Source organism: Saimiri boliviensis, chromosome 6, assembly GCF_048565385.1.
Source record: "Saimiri boliviensis isolate mSaiBol1 chromosome 6, mSaiBol1.pri, whole genome shotgun sequence".
NCBI lineage: Eukaryota > Metazoa > Chordata > Mammalia > Primates > Cebidae > Saimiri > Saimiri boliviensis.
In genome coordinates, this window is record NC_133454.1 from 49,677,093 (window position 1) to 49,700,171 (window position 23,079).

At 50.3% G+C, this 23,079-nt stretch overlaps 1 protein-coding gene across 3 annotated transcripts in view; it reads left to right on the top strand.

The window, feature by feature from the left end:
* Window positions 1-771: 771 nt before the first annotated feature.
* ZBTB16 (zinc finger and BTB domain containing 16) overlaps window positions 772-23,079 on the top strand; it is a 202,275-nt gene continuing 179,967 nt past the window's right edge. The window contains exons 1-2 of one of the 3 annotated variants that reach the window (XM_003923685.4): window positions 772-861; window positions 4,169-5,526. In XM_003923685.4, coding sequence (XP_003923734.2) covers window positions 4,259-5,526 — 1,268 coding nt within the window. In that variant the 5' untranslated portion in view covers window positions 772-861; window positions 4,169-4,258. Of the gene's footprint in view, window positions 862-1,021; window positions 1,110-1,163; window positions 1,254-4,168; window positions 5,527-23,079 lie in introns of those variants that run through there. The other 2 variants (XM_010334527.3, XM_010334526.3) reach the window with 2 other exon arrangements.

A 23,079-nucleotide genomic window follows, 5' to 3' on the forward strand; every position in this document is an offset into this window, starting at 1 on the left:
TCCGGATGCTCAAGCCGGGAGGCGCGCAAGTAGCCAGGAGGATGAGAGGCCCAGGCTTGGGCTAGGAAAGCGGCCTTTTAAAACTGATGTCAGGGGCCACTGGGAATGCAGCCCCGAGCCAAGAGAAAAAAAGTTACAGGCGAGACGATACGCACTGAATTGGGGCAAAGATTGGAAAAGTGGACAAAACTGCGTGCTTGAGCATCGGGGTGCGGGGGAGGGGGCACAAACCCGTATCCGATGGAAATTAAAATCCTGGGAGTAGGTGGGGGCTGCTGCGCGCCCTTCACCCTCAGTGCCCCCATTAAGGGTTCCGAGTTCCCTGCACTCCTGTCCTCTAGCTCCCTGCTTCCTCTCTGCTCGGCCGGTGAGCGGCGGCCGCCGGCGCCCCAGCAGCAGCTAGATGTCAGGCGAAGCCCGGAGCGCGGAGAGCGGGGAAGGGAGGGGAGGGGAAAGGAGGGGTGGGGCGGGGAGCGCGCGCGGGCTCGGCCAGTGCGGGGTGGTGGGCGGGCTGAGCCCGGGGACGGCGCGGGAGGGGGGAGGGAAGGGGGGCAGCTGTGGGCAGGGAGCCGGGCTCGGCCGCCAGCACTAAAGATGGAGAGGCGCCGGGGCCTTGCAGGGGAGGGGGCTCGGCGTTGACGTGGGACGCGGCGGAGGCGCAGCAGCCGGTGGTGATTTGCTAACCTCGCAGCAGAGAGGAGTTGAGGGCGATGAGAGCGGGTACTGCGAACTGCCGGGCGATGCCGTCGCTGCCGCCGTGATACGGAGAGCAACAGTTCCTCAGCAACACCCCTCCCCGACACAGGCACACACCCCCCGACAGGCACGCACACCCACCCCACAGTGCCCGGCTCGGCTGCGGTGAGTGAGGGGCCGGGGAGAGGCGCACCGCCCAGCGAGCGCCGCGCGCCGGGGCCCCCCGGGGCTGGAGAGGTCTGGGGGGCGCGCGCTCGCTTCGGCCACTCGGCCGCTGGGCTTGTGCCTTTTTTATTTGGCGTGTTCCCTTACTGCCGCTGCAGCCGTCGCCGCCACCGGTTGGGGATCGGCTGTCAGCCTGGGCGCAGCTGCCTCCCCAGCCCTTCCTCTCCGGGGCACGGTCGGGGTGAGAGGTGAGGGGCGTAGCGGTCTGCGGGGGCTGAGGGCGTGAGCAGAGCGTCGGGGATCCGGAGGCTTTGTACTGCCAGGGGCCGGCACAGGAGCAGAGCCCGTGGGTGCTCTCATGTATGCCGACCGGTGCGCGGGCGCGAGATAAGGTTGTGGTTTATTTATTTGTGTGTTTATTCGTCGGCCGGCTGGGAAGCTAGAATTGGAGAAGCTGACGAGTAGATGTGGGGGCGGAGGAGAGCAAGACTGGGACGGCTTACGTTTTGTTTCTCTTTGAAAAAACGTGGTGGGCTTTTTCTTGATTAGACTTGATCCCCCTTTTGCAGGGGAGGGAGGGAAGCTCCAGAGGGGCTCCAGAGGTTCTCCAGCGCTCCGGGCCCTCCTCAGCTCTCGGCGGGACGGGCGGTGACGCCGGAGCTCGCCGTGCGCTCCCGGCCGTTCTCGGTGGGTGCCAGGCTCTGCACCTGATGCGTTCGGGATGCCTTTCCCACCCTGGCGCGCCCGCCGCTCGCTCGCACAGCGCCTTGCACACTCCCGCACGCGCTGGAAATGCGCACGGTCCCGCCGGCTCGCGGACCCACCGAGACGCACAGAGCGCTCCGCACCGACTCGCTCGCCGGCTCCCGAGACGCTCGCACCGAGCCTGGGCCGGGCGCGCCGGCCGCTAGCGTGCTGGCCAGAGGCCCGGGACCCAGCCGGTCGCTCCTGGGGGTCACGGCCTTGGGTCGGAGAGGGAGGGCCTGCAGACCCCTTCTCGCCTTTCCTCCCACAACTCGCTGCGGGGCTTTTGTGCTTCTCCTTCGCCGCGGGGCGGGTCCGCCTCCTGCCGCCGCGTAGTCCAGCCTGGCCGGACTGTGGCTTTTCCTCCCCGTCTCTTTCGCTTTCCGATGCCCCTAGGTCAGCTCTCCTTCTTTCAGGCGTCTAGCTCTTCGGGAAAAGTTGCTTCCCCAAGTTTGCTGAAGTCGTCTCCAAGTCTCGGTGGGGGTTGCTGGGAACTGGGGGCGTGTGAGAGCGCGGTCGATCCTGAAGCTCTGGCGGGTTAGCGCCGGCTCTCCCCGCGTCGCCGGGCTGGACGCTGCAGCCAGGTCCGGCCGGATCGCGGGCGCTGAGCGGTGGGTGGGGAAGACGGCTGTCTGAGGGTGCCCCGATTTCCCTCAGGACCCAAATGGCTTGTTCTGGGGCGCCAAGCGTTCATTCTTTTGGCTGCTCCCTCCTAGTTCTCAGAAGCCCCGATGTCTGCGGGAAAGCACGAGGTGGAGAGGCTCGGCTGAATGGCCATCCCACCCTTGACGGCCTCCGTCCCCACCCCGGGGTGGGCAGCACAAGTGTCTTGATCAGGCGTCCTGTGAATCCTTTCTGTGTGAGCGTGGAGGCTCCTGAACTGATAGAGCTCCTTCTGAGGGTGGAGGCAAGCAAGCAGTGTTTGAAGAGTGAGGGAGAGACCTTGCTGTTCCTTGCTCCCAGTTTATTCACTGCAATATTGGCCGCTGCAAGGCAGACACAGGGAGGGCCCTGGGCCTGGGCGGTCTAACACTCCTTAAGCGGGATTTGGAGTACAGGAGCCCTCTTATTGATCCCTAACAGGCTCAGGGAGAGGCCTTTGTTTCCCAGCCCTGTCTTCCCTTGCTACCGGTTGTAACTCACACCACAGATGCTGGTGCCAATATCACTTCCAGCGCCTCTGAGCCATGTCCAGCATCCCTTGCTGCCCCTGGTCACAGGACTTGCAGACTCCTTGGAGCCTGTGGGACACACGTGGAGTTCACACGCCCAGCCCAGCATGAGCACTCCTGGCTGTAGGGGCGCATGTTTACTACCGTCTCTCTCCATACCTTAATGACTCATCCTTCTTTGTGTTTTAGGTCCTCCTGCCCACTGGGCAGTTATGGGTAGGAGGGTAGGTACAGCACCTTACGTAAGTGTGTGTATACACACACTTTTTTTTTTTTTTTTTTTTTTTAGATAGAGTTGTGCTCTTTTTGCCCAGGCTGGAGTGTAATGGCGTGATCTTGGCTCACCACAACCTCCACTTCCCAGTTTAAGTGATTCTACTGCCTCAGTCTCCTGAATAGCTGGGATTACAAGTGTGAGCCACCACACCCAGCTAATTTTAGATTTTTAGTAGAGATGGAATTTCTCCATGTTGGTCAGTCTGGTCTCAAACTCCCGACCTCAAGTGATCCAACCACCTCGGTCTCCCAAAGTGCTGAGATTACAGGCGTGAGCCACTGGCGCCCAGCCCCACACATCTTTCTTTTTGTCTCTGGCTGATGTACATACACACATACACACAGTCCAGATTTTAGATTACATATTCAATAACTTTGAGTCTTCCGTGGGTAGAAATGACCCAAGTTAGTGTGCGGGTTGTGTGTGTGTTCCTGTTAGTACCCTGAGATGGGGACAGGGCTTGGGTCTGCCAGTGCTTTGTAACCCTAAGAACAGTAGAAGGCCAGAGGCCAAGACTGATGGTGAGAGGATTGACTTTGGGGAGGAAAGCCCAGTAGAGCCCAGTGCCCATAGATTTTTGTGGGTCACGACTACAGGCTGCTGGCCTCCAATAAGTCTGACTTTGTTCCTGGGGCTCTTGCACTGAGGCAGAGTTTAGAAAAACTTTGTTTTGAAGATGAGGTTTGACATCTAGGGGGTTGGTGTGAAGCTGATAAGGAAGAGGCTAAAGTCTTGCTAATTTTAAGTAAATGTACCTTGTCATAATGAATGTTGGACTTGCCGAGGGAGCTCCTACTCTCTATGGAGAAAGCTGAGGACTCACAGGACTTCACTGCCATTTTCATTTCACTTCGTCTAACAGATGTCATAGAATAGTGAATTAGGCATCTGCTGTGGCAGAACCTTCTTTTTACTATCAGCATCCCTGGGCTTGAAAGGCAAATTTGAAGATTTCTGGGAAGCTACTTCAATTAAAATCTCTAAGTTCCTCTTGCTGGGGGCTTGGCAGGAGGGAGGAGGGGGCATGTTGTAGCGGTCGAATTCTTTTAGGGACACATGAATTTGTCTTTTGTTCTCTCATCTCTTTTGCTTCTTCCCCTCTTCTTTCCTCTAGTCCCTTCTGTTGGCCCAGGAAGCCCACCCTGCCCCGCCACGCAGAGCCCAGAAGGAAAGAGAGCCTCATGCCTGAGCCGAGGGGAGCACCATGGATCTGACAAAAATGGGCATGATCCAACTGCAGAACCCCAGCCACCCCACGGGGCTGCTGTGCAAGGCCAACCAGATGCGGCTGGCAGGGACTCTGTGTGATGTGGTCATCATGGTGGACAGCCAGGAGTTCCACGCCCACCGGACGGTGCTGGCCTGCACCAGCAAGATGTTTGAGATCCTCTTCCACCGCAACAGCCAGCACTATACTCTGGACTTCCTCTCGCCAAAGACCTTCCAGCAGATTCTGGAGTATGCATACACAGCCACGCTGCAAGCCAAGGCGGAGGACCTGGATGACCTGCTGTATGCGGCCGAGATCCTGGAGATCGAGTACCTGGAGGAGCAGTGCCTGAAGATCCTGGAAACCATCCAGGCCTCAGATGACAATGACACGGAGGCCACCATGGCCGACGGCGGGGCCGAGGAAGAAGAGGACCGCAAGGCTCGGTACCTCAAGAACATCTTCATCTCGAAGCATTCCAGCGAGGAGAGTGGGTATGCCAGTGTGGCTGGACAGAGCCTCCCTGGGCCCATGGTGGACCAGAGCCCTTCAGTCTCCACCTCATTTGGTCTTTCAGCCATGAGTCCCACCAAGGCTGCAGTGGACAGTTTGATGACCATAGGACAGTCTCTCCTGCAGGGAACTCTTCAGCCACCTGCAGGGCCCGAGGAGCCAACTCTGGCTGAGGGTGGACGGCACCCTGGGGTGGCAGAGGTGAAGACGGAGATGATGCAGGTGGATGAGGTGCCCAGCCAGGACAGCCCTGGGGCAGCTGAGTCCAGCATCTCAGGAGGGATGGGGGACAAGGTTGAGGAAAGAGGCAAAGAGGGGCCTGGGACCCCGACTCGAAGCAGTGTCATCACCAGTGCTAGGGAGCTGCACTATGGGCGAGAGGAGAGTGCTGAGCAGCTGCCACCCGCAGCTGAGGCTGGCCAGGCCCCCGCCAGCCGACCTGAGCACACAGCACCCCCGGCTGAGAAGCATCTGGGCATCTACTCCGTGTTGCCCAACCACAAGGCTGATGCTGTGTTGAGCATGCCGTCTTCGGTGACCTCTGGCCTCCATGTGCAGCCTGCCCTGGCCGTCTCCATGGACTTCAGCACCTATGGGGGGCTGCTGCCCCAGGGCTTCATCCAGAGGGAGCTGTTCAGCAAGCTGGGGGAGCTGGCTGTGGGCATGAAGTCAGAGAGCCGGACCATCGGGGAGCAGTGCAGCGTGTGTGGCGTCGAGCTTCCTGATAACGAGGCTGTGGAGCAGCACAGGTAGGCCCCACTGCAGGCCCGCACCTGATGTCGGACTTGAGGCCCTCACACTCTTCCTTCACACCCTGGCTGCTCCCACCTTAGGGGCCTGGTTCCCCTGTCTTCTTGGCAATTTGTAAAATAAAACTGAAACGCTTCTTCAAAAGTTCAGGGGGATGGGGAGGGGAGCAGAGTTTTTAGACTGCAGTGAGGGGGCCTAGGATCTGTCCCAAAAGCACCAGGGGACACTCATGGGCCCAGCTTCTTAATAGGCCCTTCCCTCTGTTTTTTGCTTTTTTGCTCCTGTTTTTTTCTGCTGCCTGGTCTGTTCTCCTTTGCTTGGAGTGACTGCTAACATGGAGAGAAGGAGAAAAGGAAGTGGGATGAGGGTCTCCTGTGGCCTGGATCTGATCATGCTCCTAGGTTTCAGGTCCTCAAGTTCCCATGCAGTGGTTCCTGTGAAGACAGGCAGTCCCTTTCTGCTGCTCGGGAGAATGGGAGGGGCTGGAGGCTACTTAGGCCACAAGAGCAGCTGCAGGTCCAAACCTTATTCCTGGTGAGCATTCATCTCCTTGCTCTGTGTCCCTTCTCATTCTCTGGTCCTGCACATGCATTTGGGGGAATTGATTTAAATGCAAGGGGAAAGGACGGGTATAAGAGTCTTGCTCTTGCAGCCTGTGAAGTCTCATTCTTATCCCATCTCTGCTCACATTGAATTAAATGCTGCTTCAGGCTAGCATTGGCTTCCCTCCGGCTTCCGTTTCCTTCTCTATGAAATAACCATTCATTGAGCTCTTATGACATGTTTGGTTCAGTACTAAGCACTTTCCATCAGTTGCATTTTCATTACAGAAGCCCTTTGAGGTAGGTAATGTCCCTTTTAAAAAAAATTTGGGATGGAGTTTTGCTCTTGTTGCTCAGGCTGGAGTGCAGTGGTGTGATCTCAGCTCACCGCAACCTGTCTCCTGGGTTCAAGGGATTCTCCTGCCTCAGCCTCTTGAGTAGCTGGGATTATAAGCTCATGCCACCACGCCTGGCTAATTTTGCATTTTTAGTAGAAACAGGGTTTCTCCATGTTGGTCAGGCTGGTCTCCAACTCCTGACCTCATGTGATCCACCCACCTCAGCCTCCCAAAGTTCTGGGATTACAGGTGTGAGCCACCGTGCCTGGCTGGTAATGTCCTTCTTTTACATAGAACTATACTAAGGCTCAGATGTCAAGTCAGTTTTCCAGAGTCACATAGATAGTAAGAGGCAGAGCTGGATTCAAATTTAGGTCTTTACCCCCTGGTACTTTGCTGCCTCTTGGAGTCATTTAGGCTTGAAGAGGATCATGTCTATGGAACAGAGGGTTTCGAAGATTGCTTATTGGAAGTGGAGTAAATAACAGAGGGGATCAGTAGCGGGTTTGTTTTTTTTTTTTCCTTGCTTGTGTCATAAACCATATGCCCATCATTTTACCCTGCAGTTTCTGGGTCAGATGAATGGAGTCAAGAAATCCAGCTTTCTGTTGTATTGATGACAGCATTTTGCTGTACACCCTCTGGTCTGCTGTTTTGCTGATCTTGGGTGGATTCTGCACTTCCCCCGCTTCACCCCCATTCTTCTGTTGCTCATTCAGGTATGGGGGATGTGAGTGAGAGGGATTGGGGTGTGGATATCTGGAAGTTGATCTCATCACCCCTAGCCAAAATCTGCTCTGACTCTACCTCCTCGACAGCTCAGAGGCTTACCTTGTGGAAAGTGTGGCAGAGCTAAACCTAGCCGACTTTTTCCAGTGGGTGCGAAAATAACCGCCACTGAGGTGTGTCTTCTTGATGCTTGTACTGCTCAGAAATAGACGGAGGTTGTGTTTGTTGTTGCTCAAACTTTCCTAAAAAGGAAACCCCCCCCACCCAAACTTGACCAGATACATGTATCATCTTCTCCGGATGTGCATTATTTCGGCTGTGTGCTATGAGAACTGGGGTATGGTGGGAAGTGATTGTTTTTCTGACTCTGATCGGGTCCTGGTTCCTGGTTGCTTTTCTTCACCCGAGAGGGCCACAAAAGATAGCACTCTGTTGAGAATTCCAAGTTCCCCTTCAGCAAGACTCTCATTCCGCTGGGGAGAGAGGGAGAGTTGGCCGTGTTATATTACAAAGAGCCTGGATGGTGAAATTGGCTGTGTTTAGTGGTGAGACCCTGTGATAGCTATTTAACCTTTCTGGGCCTTGTTTCACTCACTTCTTAAAATGGAGATAGTCAACAGGGTTGGTGCTGAATTAATGAAGTAAGATCCAGAAATCACTGGAGCTGTGATGGGCACATAGTCACTGCAGCGGTGAAGAACTGAGCCTTAGTACACTGTGTTGCTCAGGCCTCATCTCTGCACGGTCCCCACTGGCTCTGAGTTCTAGTGTGTAGTGTCCACAGGGCTAGCCTCCATGGGAGTTGTGTTGACAGTGAGGTGGTGCAGAGGATGTCCCTGTCCTTGTGAGCGTATGACAGCGAGACGCTGGCCCTGGAATCCTCAGCATCACGTTTTGGGCTGCTGACAAGGAGAATGTGCTTTTTGTTGTTGTTGCTGAGGCAGAGTCTTACTCTGTCACCCAGGCTGGAGTGCAGTGGCACGATCTCGACTCACTTCAACCCCCACTTCCCAGGTTCAAGCGATTCTCTTGCCTCAGCCTCCTGAGCAGCTGGGACTATAGGCGTGCACCACCACACCCGGCTAATTTTTTGTATTTTTAGTAAAGATGGGGTTTCACCATATTGGCCAGGCTGGTCTGGAACTCCTGGCCTTAAGTGATCCACTCACCTTGGCCTCCCAAAGTGCAGAAATTACAGGCGTGAGCCACCATGCTTGGCCAAGAATGTGCTTTTGACTGAGGGTGGAAGGTCAGCAGCTGCAGCTCAAGAAGCTAGAGCCAGGGGCAGTGCCTTTGGTGGGAAGCTTGGGGGTCTAAAGACATCAGAAAGGGGAGAAAATATTCCAGTGTGTGTTCCGCCCTCACTCAGGTAGCAACCCCTCAGGCCCCAGCTAGATGTACCTTGTGGAAGACTTTTTTCTCCCCCTCACCCTCAAAACTCCAAGATTAATGTGCTATTCCCTTTTTCCTACTGTTCTCTGTCTTTCCCCCAACCCATCAGCAGCCTGAGAAATGCTCTGGTAGAAGAAAACACAGCCCTATAACCAGTACAAACAAAAAAAACAAGAAAAAGAAAGATCGGAAGGGGAGATTTTGATGCCAGGAAGCCGTGGCATTTGCTGGAAATATATCAGTGATGAAATAACAGGCTACAGGGTTTATTTTTAAGCCAACAGGCCTGAGTGTTGGTAAAGATTGGATACCCAGCAGTCCTTCTTGCATTTCTTCTTTTGGTGAGGGGCAGAAGGGAATGGAGAGGAAATGAAGGTAGATTGCTGGTAAGTGAGGCAGGAAGGCAGGGAGTTTATTATGGAATGTCATCGGTAAGTTTCCCCATGATTTGATCCCAAGCTGGGGTGGAGTGAGGGGTAACCTGTTGGCTCAACAGGTAGAATCAAACTGAGTGGTGTTGTAGGTCCTGTTCCCTACAGTGGACAGCAAAATACACAAGCCATCCAGTGCAGGAGCGACATGTGTAAAAGGGATGCAGTGTTAAGGGTAGTCATGGATGGATGGGAAGACCAGGCAAAGGCACCAAATAAAATGGGACTGACTTACCTAAATGAACCAGAAGGAAGTCAGAACAGTGAGAAGATCTGATAAATAAGCAGTATTCTGGAGGCAGATCAAGAAGCACTCTTTGGGTCCCCAGATCTTTACCAGTGTGTCCGCCTTACAGAGGATAATGTCTGAGGAAGGGGAGGGTCATCTCAGGATTCTGGAACACTGGACTCTCCCTTTCTTCTTCTGAAAGGCTGGAGCAGTTGTGCATAGAAGCTTCTCTGAATATGGTGTAGGAACCAGCTCAACTGCACCAGGCGCACCTCATCATTCTCAGAGTTACATACATGTGTGATAAGATTGCAGGGAACAGTGTAGTAGACTTAAGTGTGAACCTAGTCCTCATTTATAGTCCCCAGTCTCCCATGGTTCATACAGCCTGGTCCTTTTGTGTTTCTGAATTTAGTGCTGCAGATCACAGTGGGGTCTGGTTTCCAGGGACCCCTGGATCCTATAGAGACAAGCACTTAGGTCAGCTGCAGTGTCTGTCCTGCACAGACACCATCACAACTCTTGCCTGGTCTTGAAGGGAATTCTCAGGAACCACAGGGAATGTCTCAGCCAGCTTTCTGGATGTATGCGTACAGTCCTTCCTGGAGGCTTTGTGGAGCCAGCTCTACGGTGCGTGAGCCATGTGGCTAAGATTTCAGAGTTCTGCCTGGCCCTTGGCCTTGGTCTCTCTCAGATGGTTGGCTGCTCTGTTTTTAGTGGTTGATCATGTAGAAGGCCAACAGGTGTTGACCTTGGTTTAGGCTACTTTTGGAATTTTTGAGGTTGCCTGAGACTCTTGGTTTTCTTTCATCATCCTGCCCAGAACCTCTGATGTCCAACTAAATTCTGTTTGGAAAAGGGCATGCTGTATAATAATGATAGCCACAGCAATAATATTAATAATGCCTTTTATCGGTTGCAGCATTTTCTTCTTTGGAAAGCATCTCTAGTGATTTCATCTCTGTTACCCTCACAGCTTCCCCTGAGCGGGGTACAGGTCTGTAATCCCTTATCTGTGATAATGAAGTCTGAAAAGCCCTGAAAACTAAAAGGTTTGCAGTAAACTCATTTAGTGGCAAAACCTGATCTGAACTGACATGATGCTATATTTATCATGCTCATTTTGAATATTCATGTTTTGCTGCAAAAATATTAATGTGTTTGATTACAGAGTGCTGCCCTAGACTCTGCTGAGGCTGTTAAACATGATAGGTGTCAAGAGCACCTTTCTAAAATCTGAACGATTTTGGTCGTTGGAGCACCCACAGGTTTTGGATAAGGAATTGTGAATGATTATCACTCTCTATTGGCAAATGAGGAAAATGAGATTTGGAGCAAATAGGTGACTTGCCCAAGGTCACACAGCTATAAATGGGTAGAACCAGGCTTGCCTTCTAATTCACAGTCCTGGGTGCTCTGCACCAGGCCATATAAGAACATGAGCATTGCTCTTCTGGATCAAAACCAGCTGACCTAGTCTTTGGTTGCCAACATCATCCCTAAGATACCACCATTGGAGGCTACAGACATCTTCCTTGACGTCAATCGTAAAGGTCAGGTGTATACCAGCTTCTCTTAGTAGCTATTTATGGCTGACTTGTCATTCACAGATTTGCCCAAATCCTTTTTGAATCCATTTCTATTTCCAGGAAGTATCCTTTTTAGGGATAATGAATGACTTAAGTTTATAATCTCCTGGGCTCCTGGAAATCTGGTCCTTTGGAGAGGTTGTTGGTTGTGAAGATAGGAAGATGGTAGAAGACATTGTAGTGGGGAAGCCAGGTCTAGACCCAGCTCTTCGTTTTTCAGCTCTGTCACCATTGACATAGTTTTTTTTCATCCTGAGCCTTAAACTTGTTCATTTTAAAAACTAGGCACTTCAGTGAGCTCTTTCTGATTGTTGAGCTCTTTAAAAAATTATTTTATTCTTTGTGTACCCACTTGTATCTTTATGAAGTCCTTTTGGTTAATTGAATTTGCTGTTTTTGGAATCTGGATTGGCCGTTCAGCCAGCTAAGTAGGGGGTCAGTTTGATTTGATTCTGTGTGCTCTGACTTAGGTTTTTTTTTTTTTTTTTTTTTTTTTTAATACTTTAACCTGCTTAGGGTTACTGAGCCATCTGGGATCTAGACTGAACTCTTGGAACTTTTGAAGATGATTTCCTTTATTTTATTTTCAATGGAGGAAAGTTGCCTGCTCTTTCATCTCAGTGAGAAGTCCCATTTTAATTTGCTGTCACTATTGGATGGAGCTGCTAATTGCTGGGAGGGAGAAAGCTATAGTTTAGCCACACATTTTCCTCCTGCTCATTCTAGGAAAACTATTATGAATCTTTAAAATAGTGATTCTCCTAAACTGTTAAAATCAAATTCTATTCACAGCTCTTTGATTTCTTGCTAATTCAGGAGAGAAACCTTTCCAATCACTTTAATTTTTTTTATTAATAAATTTAAAGCAAATCCTGCTGAAAGCCTAAGTGTATATAGCTTAGAGTCTTACTAGATGAAAAAGGTGAGCCTCTGTTTGTCCATTGGAGGGTTTCTGAATTTTCCGTAACTAAAGAGTTTCTGTTCTGTTTTGGCTGTGTGTGTGCGGTAAAAGCTCTTACTCTCTGGCAGTTATTTAAGTAGTAAGAAATTTGCTACAACTCCCCCCACCCCCAACGTTTTACACATAGGAAATGTGCATTTTGACTGTCCAGGTCGGAATCCTGATTTTGCTACTTGCTAACTGTGACGTTGTTTATGTTATTTAACTTCTCTGTACCTGTTTGCCTCATTTGTGAAACAGAAATAATAGCACCTACTTCATTGGGTTATTACAAGGATTCATCAGAAAGTATCCTGTGTGAGGAAGGGTAGCAGGAAGTAAGTGCTCCACAGATGTTTGCTGGGGTATTTTTCTTGTCATTGTGTGAAGCAGGTCATGCTAGCCATGCAGGGTGAAAAATGTGTTCATGTTGGGCCGGGTCCTGCTTTCTCCCAGAGACCGTTCTTCCACACAGGCGTCCACCTGGACAGTGCTGTAAAACTGCTGCCTCAGGCGCCTCGTGTTTGGGGCTGAGACACTGCACCTGCATCTTCCTCGGAAGCTGATCTCTTGTACTGTGGTGGCCAGGGTACTCTTTGTCCCATTGACCTGAGGCCTGGTGAGTCATTCCAGTTCTTGTTTAAATTTAGCTGGGCAGCGCTCCTCTGCCATTGGGTCGAAATGCCGGGGAGGCTCCCCGACACAGTGTCCTGTTGCCTGTGCACACGTCCAGGCATGCACATCACTGTGTTTATGGCAGAGATGAGGAGCACAGACACCACCTTACTGATGGGGGTCCTGGGGCTGGGCTTTTGGGTGTTGGGGGATCCAGAGCTCCTTCCCTTGCCTGCATGTCAATGCAGAATGCTTCTAAAGCGTGGACTCAGCAGACATCATTTTGAGTGCTGGCTACATGTCAGGTTCTGTGCTAAGTGCACTCACAGCCGGCATCTCCGTAAGCCCTCTAGCTGTCCTGTAAGGTCAGTATCAGTTTCATAGTCTCAGATGGGCCAAGGAAGCCCAAAAGGTTAGTGGACTTTTCTGTAGTAAAGAGTTGCACCAGGATTTGTGTCCCGGTCTTCCAGCTCCATGCTCTCTGCAGCTGGTTGATCAGGGGGCTCATTGCTTCACCAGCTCTGGCCTCCTCAGTTCCTCTGGTGGCTTCTTGAGAGGCGGAAGGTTACTGCAGAGGGTTCAGCTCTTCGGGGGCCCAGGCCACATAGATCCAAGGACTACTACGTCATCTCTTACCAACACAGAGAGATCAGCTTCTAGTGATAGAGGCCTTTTATGCTGACTCGCAAAACAGAAAAAGAGAAAAAAGAAACCCATTTACAAAAATAAAAATCCCATGCTGTTAATTTCATGCCAGCATAATCAGAAATTCCCCTTTCTACTGTTTCCCCTTAAAAGCCCCGGTGTCCTTATTATGCTGGTGCAGTCTGGAAAAACTATGGTTGGGTTTTGCCTACGTGAGGCTTATCTCTGCAGCTGCAAGGAGGGGATCTGGTACTTGTCAGCATGGAAACTTCGGCTAAATACTTATAAAAACCTGCTTAATTCTAAATTCCTAGCTCACTTTGACTCTGTCCTCAAGACCTGATTTTCTTATGGTGTGAACAGATTGTGCTCAGCATTGCAGTAGAAAGGGTCCAAGTTAGGTAAGTGAAAGGACTCCCTGAGACACTGGGGTGTTATTGAGAAAGTTGTTAGAAGACTGTCACAGACATTTTGATGAAGGGGGACATTTTGGGCTAGTTGAAGTGGTTTTTAGAGTTCTTCCCTCTTTAGGGGCATTTGGATCCCCCGAAATAAGAAGAAAAGACATACACACACATAAAACACCACCTTGCTAAAAGCAAGTCAAATGTGCCGTGAAACCATTGTCTTCGTGGTGGGGGTGGTGGCAGCGCAGGCGCAGAGAGACTGACGTCTGGTCCACTTGGGTTTGGGTGCTAGTGCTCCGTGGTGAATTTGGGCAAATGACTTCACCTCTGTGAAGCAGCAGTATCCTCTTCTGTGAAGCAAGGTTAGCCCCTACCTCTCAATGTGGTTTTAAAAGCATATTAATGAGATCACTTGTAACCTAAGCACACGAGTGTGAGGCTGCCTCCTTACTTCCCGCTTCTGTTGTGACCCCAGCCTGACAAGGGAGCCGCTGAGCCCCCTGCCACCCTCGCCGGGCGTTGTGCTCTAAGTGGATTAGCTCAGCATCGTGATCTTAATGCCATTAGGCCTGTTGGCACTGCTCTCCTTGCCATAGTGAGAAGCAGATGTGGCCGACCATAATGGCCCTTAGGGTGATCCATTGGGCCCGCAGTGCTGGGGCGGCCATTATTAGTGTTAATTTGGGGGAGCCTTTTATGGTAGCTGGGGGAAATGTGGAGGGATTGTTGGAAATTTATTTATTTAAGCTGTTCAGCAGGTTAGGTGCTGCTGGCGTCTACTGTGGCAAAGCCTCAGCTCCCCGCAGCATCTCTTTAAAGAAGGCCCCTCCCCAACCCCGAAGCCCAGGCCTGATTACTTCCAGAGTTGGAGAGACAACTTAGCAGGCTCTTGTTTCTTGCCGATGTACCTTATTAGTAGCACCTGGCATCATAACCCACTAATGGGAACCAGTGCTCTCCTCCTGCGTGGCCAGTGACAAGTAGCCCTGTCAGCCGGAGCTCGCCGTGCGAGGAAGTTCCTATTAGCTTTATGGTCAGGAGAACTTGTCCTGTTCAGGAAATGAATGTTGCCGCTAAAGGTCCGAGGCCCTGACCCTGGCGGCATAACCTGTGCGGGCCGGGGAGACCCTGCGCAGGATGCTTGGGATTTCAGCCCCTCTCTGGTTCTTGTCATATGTAAAGAGGGAATCATTGTGGTATGTTGCAGCCTTGAACTTTTGATTTATGCAGTGAGGGCGACTTAACCGTTTCCATGCCTGGATGGCTATGCAGTGACAGAGCTGTGTTGTGAGCGTATGTGCCTAGGTGTGTGTGTCGGGGGTGGTCAAGGGGAAGGAGAGACCCCACTTGCGAACAGTGGCTGTTTCTGGGAGGGGGTGGGTTTCAGGAGAGGATTCCTTTTCTTTTTTCTTTTCCTCACATTCTTGTAGCATCTAAATTTCCTGCAGTTGTTGGCTGCAAAGTGGTGAGAAGCTGGAGAGCATTGTGTCTGGAATTGAACCTGGGTTCGAATTAATCTTTTGTTTCTTAGAGGCTGTGTGACCATGGCAAGATTCCTCACCACTCACTTTTTCATCTGTGAGATGAAATTAATAACTTCGGATTCATACCGGTGGTGTAGTGTCAAGTCGTAGCACGGTGTCAGGCCAGTGGTGTGGCCTCGGCTTGCATACTTGAAAGGATGTGTATACTTCATATTTTTTACACCGTAAAATTAATTTTTTGTTTGTTTGTTTGTTTTTCTCTTGAGACAGAGAGTCCTACTTTGTTGCTCAGGCTTGAGTACCGTGGTACGATCTCGGCTTACCGCAACTTCCGCCTCCTGGGTCCAGTTGATTCTTGTGCCTCAGCCTCTCAAGTAGCTGGGACCACAGGCGTGTACCACCATGCCCTGCTGAGTTTTGTAGATACATATTTTTAGTAGAGATGAAGTTTCGCCATGTTGGCCAGGCTGGTCTCGAAGTTCTGACCTCAGATGATCTACCTGCCTCGGCCTCCCAAAGTGCTGAGATTACAGGCATGAGCCACTATGCCGGGCCTAAGTTTTTAAAAATTAAAAAGAATGGCAAAGTGCTTTTTTGCTTTTTAACAGATCAAGACTATGCCCCCCCCACCCCATTATAGCCCGAAATCCTAAAGAAAGGCTACTTAAGTTGTTCCTTTTCTTTTGTTTCTCCCTCGAGTAATGTTTCTAAGTGTGGTTTTTGCAGAGAACAGCAGTGTCTGACCTCATTCTTGAGGAGAACTTTTCTGCCTGCCTCTTCTTGAGAAAAAAGTGTTTGTGAGTTGTCTGGCAAATGGATGCATTACTTTTGCTGCTGTTCCTGCCGCTGCCGTTTTAAAAGCCCCTGGTGACAAAGGAGTGAACTGCACTTTCGGGGAAAGCATGCCAGAATCTGGCCCAGAAAAGAGGGGCCGTTGGGGGAAGGGTTTGGAGATGACGCCTCCTCAGGAACTTTAAAAGAAATCTGTCCATCTGTCTCTGGCATTTATGGCATCGTTGACAGCAGTTCAAGGAAAAATAAAAATAAGTTCTTATCTGATGGCGGCGTTGGGTGCAAAGCCAAAGGACTGGAATGGCCAGCCAGTCGGGGCGGCTGGATCTGGAGTTTCGGAGAAAGGGCCATTGGCTCATTTCTAGGCACGAGCGCTCACGGAGGCCGGTTCTCACCTCCTCGTGGGCTTCTCTTCACTTTACGTGGAAAAACTGCGTACGTCTCAAATTAAAAGCAGCTCTTGCCCCGCTTAGAGCCGGTGAAAGCTGCTTCGAAGGCGTTTGTAGAGTAGGGATTGGAAATGTTCAATGCAAAAGTTAAATCGTGACAGTTGTCCCCTAAATGATCTGCTAAATTAAGGATCCGCTAACATTTGTGAGTCTACCTCCCTGCATACCCCCACCCCCACCCCCGCCCCCTTGGCAGAAGGGATAAAGATGGTACCTAAAAACAATGTGAAGCGCCTGCTAAATCGAGTGACTCTAAAAACATTTTTCTTTCCTTGAAGTTCAGTGTGGAAAACCAGACTGGACTTGTCAGGGATGCAGACCTATATAGGGCCCATGTGCCTGGCCCTCTTTCCTCAATTTCTAGCACAATGGTTTTCATTGCCACCTCTCCCGCGCCTTTCCCCCCTTCATAATTATCCACGTTTTTACTTTCTGTGTCCTGACAGCTACAAGAGTAGTTTTGTTTTTTTGAGCTGAGGAGCTGCTAAATATTCCCCAGCAGCCAGATTCAATGGCTGGGGTGGGGGAGAATAGGCCAAACCTTGGCATCCCCTGTTGCAAAAGTGAAAAATATTTCTGTTTGCAGTTAATTTTAGTGACAAGCAGATCATGTTAACTGGATGTAATTGCTTCCAGATATGGCCGAGGGTTTTGTGTGTTGAGATGAAGGGTCTGGTAAGTGCTTACTTCCTGTGTAAATTACCCTATTCCATTCAGTCTTTCGTTCTGGCCAGCCCTGGATTCTGTCATTCTGCTCCCATTTTCCCCCTCCCCAGCCTGCAGCCTGGTGTGAGAAGCCGCTTGCTCGGTTCTTCCAAGTGTGATTCTTTTGTCACTTGGAGCCACTCTCCTCTTGGTTTTTGATGTGAGTTTGCCCTTAAAATAATGAGGAGGGTTCGAAAAGATGCCACCTGGACCCCAGGCCGACGCCCACCTCTTTCCCAGCAAAGGCAGATCTGAAGAGCATCTCCGGGTCACGTGGGTTGCGTCTTGGAACCCAGAACTCCTGGTTTTCTATGTGTGTGTGTTTTTTTTTTTTCCTACTGCCCTCTGACCCCCTACCCTCACCTTGGAGAACACCTTCTCTTTCTCTCAATTAGTCCGACACCTCCTCGACATGAACTAAGCACGTTCCAGTGGGTCTGAAATCTCAGAAAAAATGAAACAGCCATTGCACAGAGAAGGTTACGGCCACAGAAAGGAGTTGTCTTATCAGACGTGAAGCTGCCACCCTTCTTGCAAAGCAGGCTGCGACGCTCGACACACCTGTCCTTCCCGACACACCTGCCCCTCCCGGCAAGAAAGGAAGAAGAAAACCCACCCAACAGAACCTTCTCCAGGCTCCTGTGGGTTTCCAAGATTGCAGATGAAGAAAAGTGTTAAGATTCACGTTCTCCTGAATTGTGCTTTTGTCCTTTGGCCAGTCCCACATTCTTAGTGCTATTTGCATAAGAGGTTGCTATTTATCTTCCTATATCAGCCCCACTGATAACCCCTGTGGTCTGTTTAACAACCTATGAGGAGTAGATTACTTGATAAATGCCAGTTTTTCCAATATGCAAAGATAAACTGTTGGGGTCAGGGTGAGGGGTGGTGTGTTATGAAGGAGGGCACAGGTGGGGAGCCGGGACCCTCTTTTAGATGGGGTGGAGAAGTAAGAAAGAGCCTGATGAAAGAGAACAGGTAGCTTGTCACATACAGCAGCTGCATTTATCACACGGTAGAACAGCTTCCTGCCCTCACCTACTTTTCTCCTCCTTCATGTGGACGTGCAAAGTCTCTGAGAACATTTCATTGAGTGGGTTGCCTGTGCCTACATTAATACAAGATGGGAAAGGGTGGAGGTTATCTTTGCTTTTTAAGTTCCCATCTTTTTCTCCCTCAGTCCTCTCCCACCCCTACAAGTTGTTGGCTGGTAAGCAATTGGTGCTCAGAAAAATGATGTACATCTGAAATCTTAAATGGGTGGAACTTTTTCTAACTGCCCTGACTTTGCCGCTGCTTCTGGAAGAGGCTAGGTGAAAAGAAAACTTCTGACCTCATCACCTAGTCAATAAGCTGTCTGAGAATCAAACAAAAGAGTTTAGACTGGCTGCTAAAGCTAGGACCCAGCTGATAGCTTTGTTTTGATGTCCTTGTAATGTTTGCGGATCGCGGAGGGTGCTATTTAGAGCAGGGGGCATCTACTGGAACAGACTCACTGGGAAGCTGAAACAGCTAGCTCAAAGTCCAAGAGATGCTAAAGATAGCGAAATACAGCCCAGGAATTGAGGGGGAAGGGGCTCCTCACTCAAGAAGGAGACTTTCTGGGAGCGGGGCGGGAGTGGACAGCATGGAATGGAGGGAAGAAGGTATGCTTTAGAAGGAGGCATCCTGGGAGAGGCTGAGGTGGGCGGGTCACCTGAGGTCAGGAGGTCGAGATCAGCCTGGCCAATATGGTGAAACCCCGTCTCTACTAAAAATATGAAAGTTAGCCGGGTGCGGTGGTGGGCGCCTGTAATCCCAGCTAGTCGGGAGACTGAGACAGGAGAATCACTTGAACCTGGGAGGTGGAGTTTGCAGTGAGCCCAGATCGTGCCATTGCACTCCAGCCTGAGTGATAGTGAGACTTTATCTCGAAAAAAAAAGAGAGGCCAGGTTCAGTGGCTCACGCCTGTCATCCCAGCACTTTGGGAGGCTGAGGCGGGTGGATCACCTGAGGTCGGGAGTTTGAGACTGGCCTGACCAACATGGAGAAACCCCATCTCTACTAAAAATACAAAATTAGCCCCGTGAGGTGGTGCATGCCTGTAATTCCAGCTACTCAGGAGGCTGAGACAGGAGAATCACTTGAACCCGGGAGGCAGAGGTTGCAGTGAGCCGAGATCGTGCCGTGAACTCCAGCCTGGGCAACAAGAGTGAGACTCAGCACCCCCCGCAAAAAACAAACAAACAAACAAACAAACAAACAAACAAACAAACAGAAGGCACCCTGGATGAAGACTCAAGCTCCAGAATTTATTAACTGTATGTTTTGGGCAAGTGGCTTAACTTCTGTTGCCACTTGCCCAAAACAGTAAAAAGTAAAAAGCCCCTGTTTACTTTTCTTGTGAAAAATGACCACTTTGTCTGTGGTGATGATGATAAAATACATGTAAAGTGCATAGCAGAGTGAAAGTGTACTGGGTAGACAGGTACGATTGTGCTGTAGATCTGTTATGGCTCCAGGGGAGAAACTATGAAAGGAATCAGTGAAATCTTTTGTTTTGGGCACAGCTAAATTGATGATAGTACTAACCCTGTGCTAGCAGCCAGCGGGTGAAATAATAGGTGAATAACGTTAGTGCATTGTAAATATAAAAGTCTCCATTTGTGAAGCGCTACTGCTGTTCTAAAGAAGCCACATTTCTAATAAATAATTGCTTAATCCTGTGATGCTGCCACAGCCCCACAGAGTCTGGAAATCTTCTTTGGGAATTCCTTCTGAAGTCCATGCTGCATTCTTTGGCTTTGCCTTTTGAGAGGGTAGATTTGGCTTTTGGAAATGGTCACAATAACACACTAACAGGTCTGGTGTATAGCGTGTGATAAGCGCCGCCGGCTGTTGTGTCTGACTCGAAGGCAGGTTCTGGAAGGGGTGTGTGGGGAAGGCTTGTTGGCTCAGCTCTGGGGTGAGTGTTGGCCTCACTTCTTAGGTGGGAAGTGGACAAGGCCAAGGGGCTTTTGATTTCCGACTACCGTGGCTGGACTCCCAGTGAGGAAGGAGTTGCTGCCATGGATTGCCTGGGACTGGGAAGACTCCTCTTGACTGCTGTAATGTTTCTGCATTTGTGGTTTGGCCTCCTGTGAGTTTGGGCTCCTGGGAGGCACTTCTGTTGTTAAAAAAAAAAAAAAAAAAAACCAGGACTGTCACTGGTAGATGTTGCTTGGGGTTAGAAAGAATGAATTGGTTTTGCGCCCTATGCCCCAAGGGAGTAGGCAGGCCTGGGAGGCATGGTGGCCTGAGTTTGAATTCTGACTCTGCCTCTCTGGAAAGCTCTAGAAGGTTGAAGGAGCTTATGTGTTCAAATCCTAGCCTGGTACCTGGCACATACCCAGCGTGTATTTTTTTCCCCTTTCCTGACAACGTTCCTTGCCCTGATCACTTGGATAGCGGAGAGAGGAATGTTTGCTTTTCCTCTTCATTGAGCCATCATCCGCCCATCAGCTGAGCGGAGATTCACCTTAGGATTGTCTGTTGGACTCGGCTCTTTTGTGACCTAGCGGTGCAGGGGCCCTGTGCGGAGCTGCACAGGCTCGCTCTGTCTGGTGCTCTCTCTGTCTCTCTCTCTCTGTCTCTCTCTCTGTCTCTCTCTCTCTCTGCATTATTTATAGTAAACCATATTAGAACAGGGTGTTAAAGAGGAAGGATGAGTCATTCCCATTGAAACCATTGATGACATAAATAAAAGCAAAATGCTTACTATGTGTTTTGTGCAGTATTTAAGGCCAGGTTGTGCTAATTTGAATGCTCCCAAACTGGATCTGTGAAAGCATACATATGTGGCAAAAAATTCAGGTTTAATTAGAGGGAAGTTATTTATTGAAAATCCATTTCAGTATCTGCTTTCTGCCTTCTATTTACTTCAGATCCATATTCATATCATGCTTGTTGTTCTGGCTAACGAGAGGGACTGGCTTATTCACCAGCTAGGGTTTGTTTATTTTTTGGAAGTTGAGGAATAGCACAGAGGTGTCGTCTACGTGTCTCTGTCTCCATTCCTACTCTTGCCACCTGTTGAGGAAGGCATTCTCCACCTGCTTTGCCTGTGTGGGCTCTCAAGGTGTCCAGGAATCACAGAATGTCAGAGCTTTCGCACCCTTGGAATCACTTATTTCAACATGCTCATTTAGGGAGGAAGAAGTGGAGGTCCAGAGAGGTTCTGTGATTTTCCTGAGGTCACACAACCAGCGAATAGCAAAACCAGCACCAGACCATATCCCTCACTCCCAGCCCACTTTAATTTCTCCTTCACAAGCCTGCCTGTGACTGCCCAGGTCTGTTCTCTGCTTCTACTGAGGGGGAGGCAAGACTAGACTGTGACTTGAGGGCAGTTTCAGATCTTTGTGAGGGATGCTGGGTGGTTTTGGCATAATGACTTGCCTCCTGGAGCACTCGTTAACCTCTCTATTGCTCAGCCTGAGCAGACTAATGTACATCAGTTCCTTAGGATTTACAGGCAATGCCCTATGCTACGGGTTTTGAGATACAGAGATTGCTAACACGTGGGACTTTCCCTTGGAGAGCTTATACTTTGAACAGAAGAGTTAAAATATGTATGTTTGTAACTATGACAGAGAATAGAAAATGGAAAGACTATGATAAATACATATATGTATATATTCAGAGTTGAAATGACTTCAGTCTGGAGTGATTCATTTTAAATTTTAAAACCTTGTTGAGCACTTAACTGTCTGCTGGGCACCCGGGTAGGCCCTGGGAATACTGCGATGAGCAAGACAGACAAGACGTCTGCCCTCCTGGGACTTTCCCAACCAGAGAGAAAGATCCTTAGTTAGCGGTTCTGCCCATAACTGTGTTAAGGGCGATTTTGATACGTGTGGGAATCCTGGATGAAGTAGCGCATCAGCAGGATATTAAAGGATGAGTAGCATTTGAAGACGGTACAGAAAGAAGGAAAATCGTGGTCAGGGCCAGGGGAGAAAATGAGGAATAACTTCCTTTGGCAGAAATGAGGGTGATTCATGCTGGAATGGTAGGCTGGGGTCAGACTGTGGTGCTATAAATGCGGGGAGAAAGATTAGAGAAGGCTGCGTGAAGAACAGAGAGAAAATCGGCTTGAAGCCGAGCAGACCCGGGTTCAGATTTTCATGCTGCCACTTGCAAACTGTGTGATCTTGGCCATCAAGTGCTGTGAACTGGCTGGGTGCAGTGGCTCACACCTGTCATACCAGTGCTTTGGGAGGCCAAGGCAGGAGGATTGCATGAGGCCAGAAGATTGAGACCAGCCTGGGCAACATTGCAAGACTCCCATCTTTACAAAAAAAAAAAAAATAAATAAATAAATAAATAAATCAGCCGGGTGCGACTGTGCGCGCCTATAATCCCAGCTTCTCTGGTAGGTGAGGAGAGAGGACTGCGTGAACCTAGGAGTTCGAGGCTGTGGTGAGCTATGATCATGCCACTGTACTCCAGACAGGGCAACAAAGTAGGACCCTATCTTTATTTAAACACACACACACACCCCCACACACCCCATGAACTGTAGTTTCTTCATTCCTAAAGTGCAGTTATTGTGTGGGATATTCTGAGGATTTGGTGTCGTGTACTTAAGACCCCCTGCACAGTGCCTGGAACAGTGTAGTTGCTCAATAATCATAACTGTTGTTTGTTTTTGGACTTTATCCTGGGGCAGTTGGAGCCTGGGAAGGCATCTGAAAAGGAGAGTGACGTGACTGGAGTGCTTGACACTGATACGACATCCACTAGGCATGTATCTGACTGCCCTTTGCTCCTTCTCTGCCTTCACCAGCCCGTCTGAAAAGGAGTTTAGAGGGTGATCGTCAGCTCCTAAGGAGACCTCTCCCCTGCATCTTGTACCTGGCACTCTACCAAGAGTTGATGAAAGGACGTGAAATGGACCCTTGCCACCTCCTCTCGGTGGGCGGGGGAGCTGGGAGAGGGGGCCTGGGGAGAGGGGGTCTTTAGCTGTCAGGATCAAAGGAAGTGACACTCTGAAGCTGGTCTGCCGGACTGTTACCCGTCTCCCTGACTCTCTTTTAATAGAAACCCAGTCTCCCCTCTTGCCTCCCTGATAGCGAGCGGCGACGCTATCTCCTGCGGGCCAGTCTCGGCTGTGGTCGTAGCACTACGCAATGTCTGCAAACCGACAGTGGCACGGGGAGATAAGGGCCCTGACGTTGTGTAACGAGGGGCATGGGCTGTTTGCCCGAGTGGCTCCTGGCCCCTGGGTAACTGCTAACCTCAACG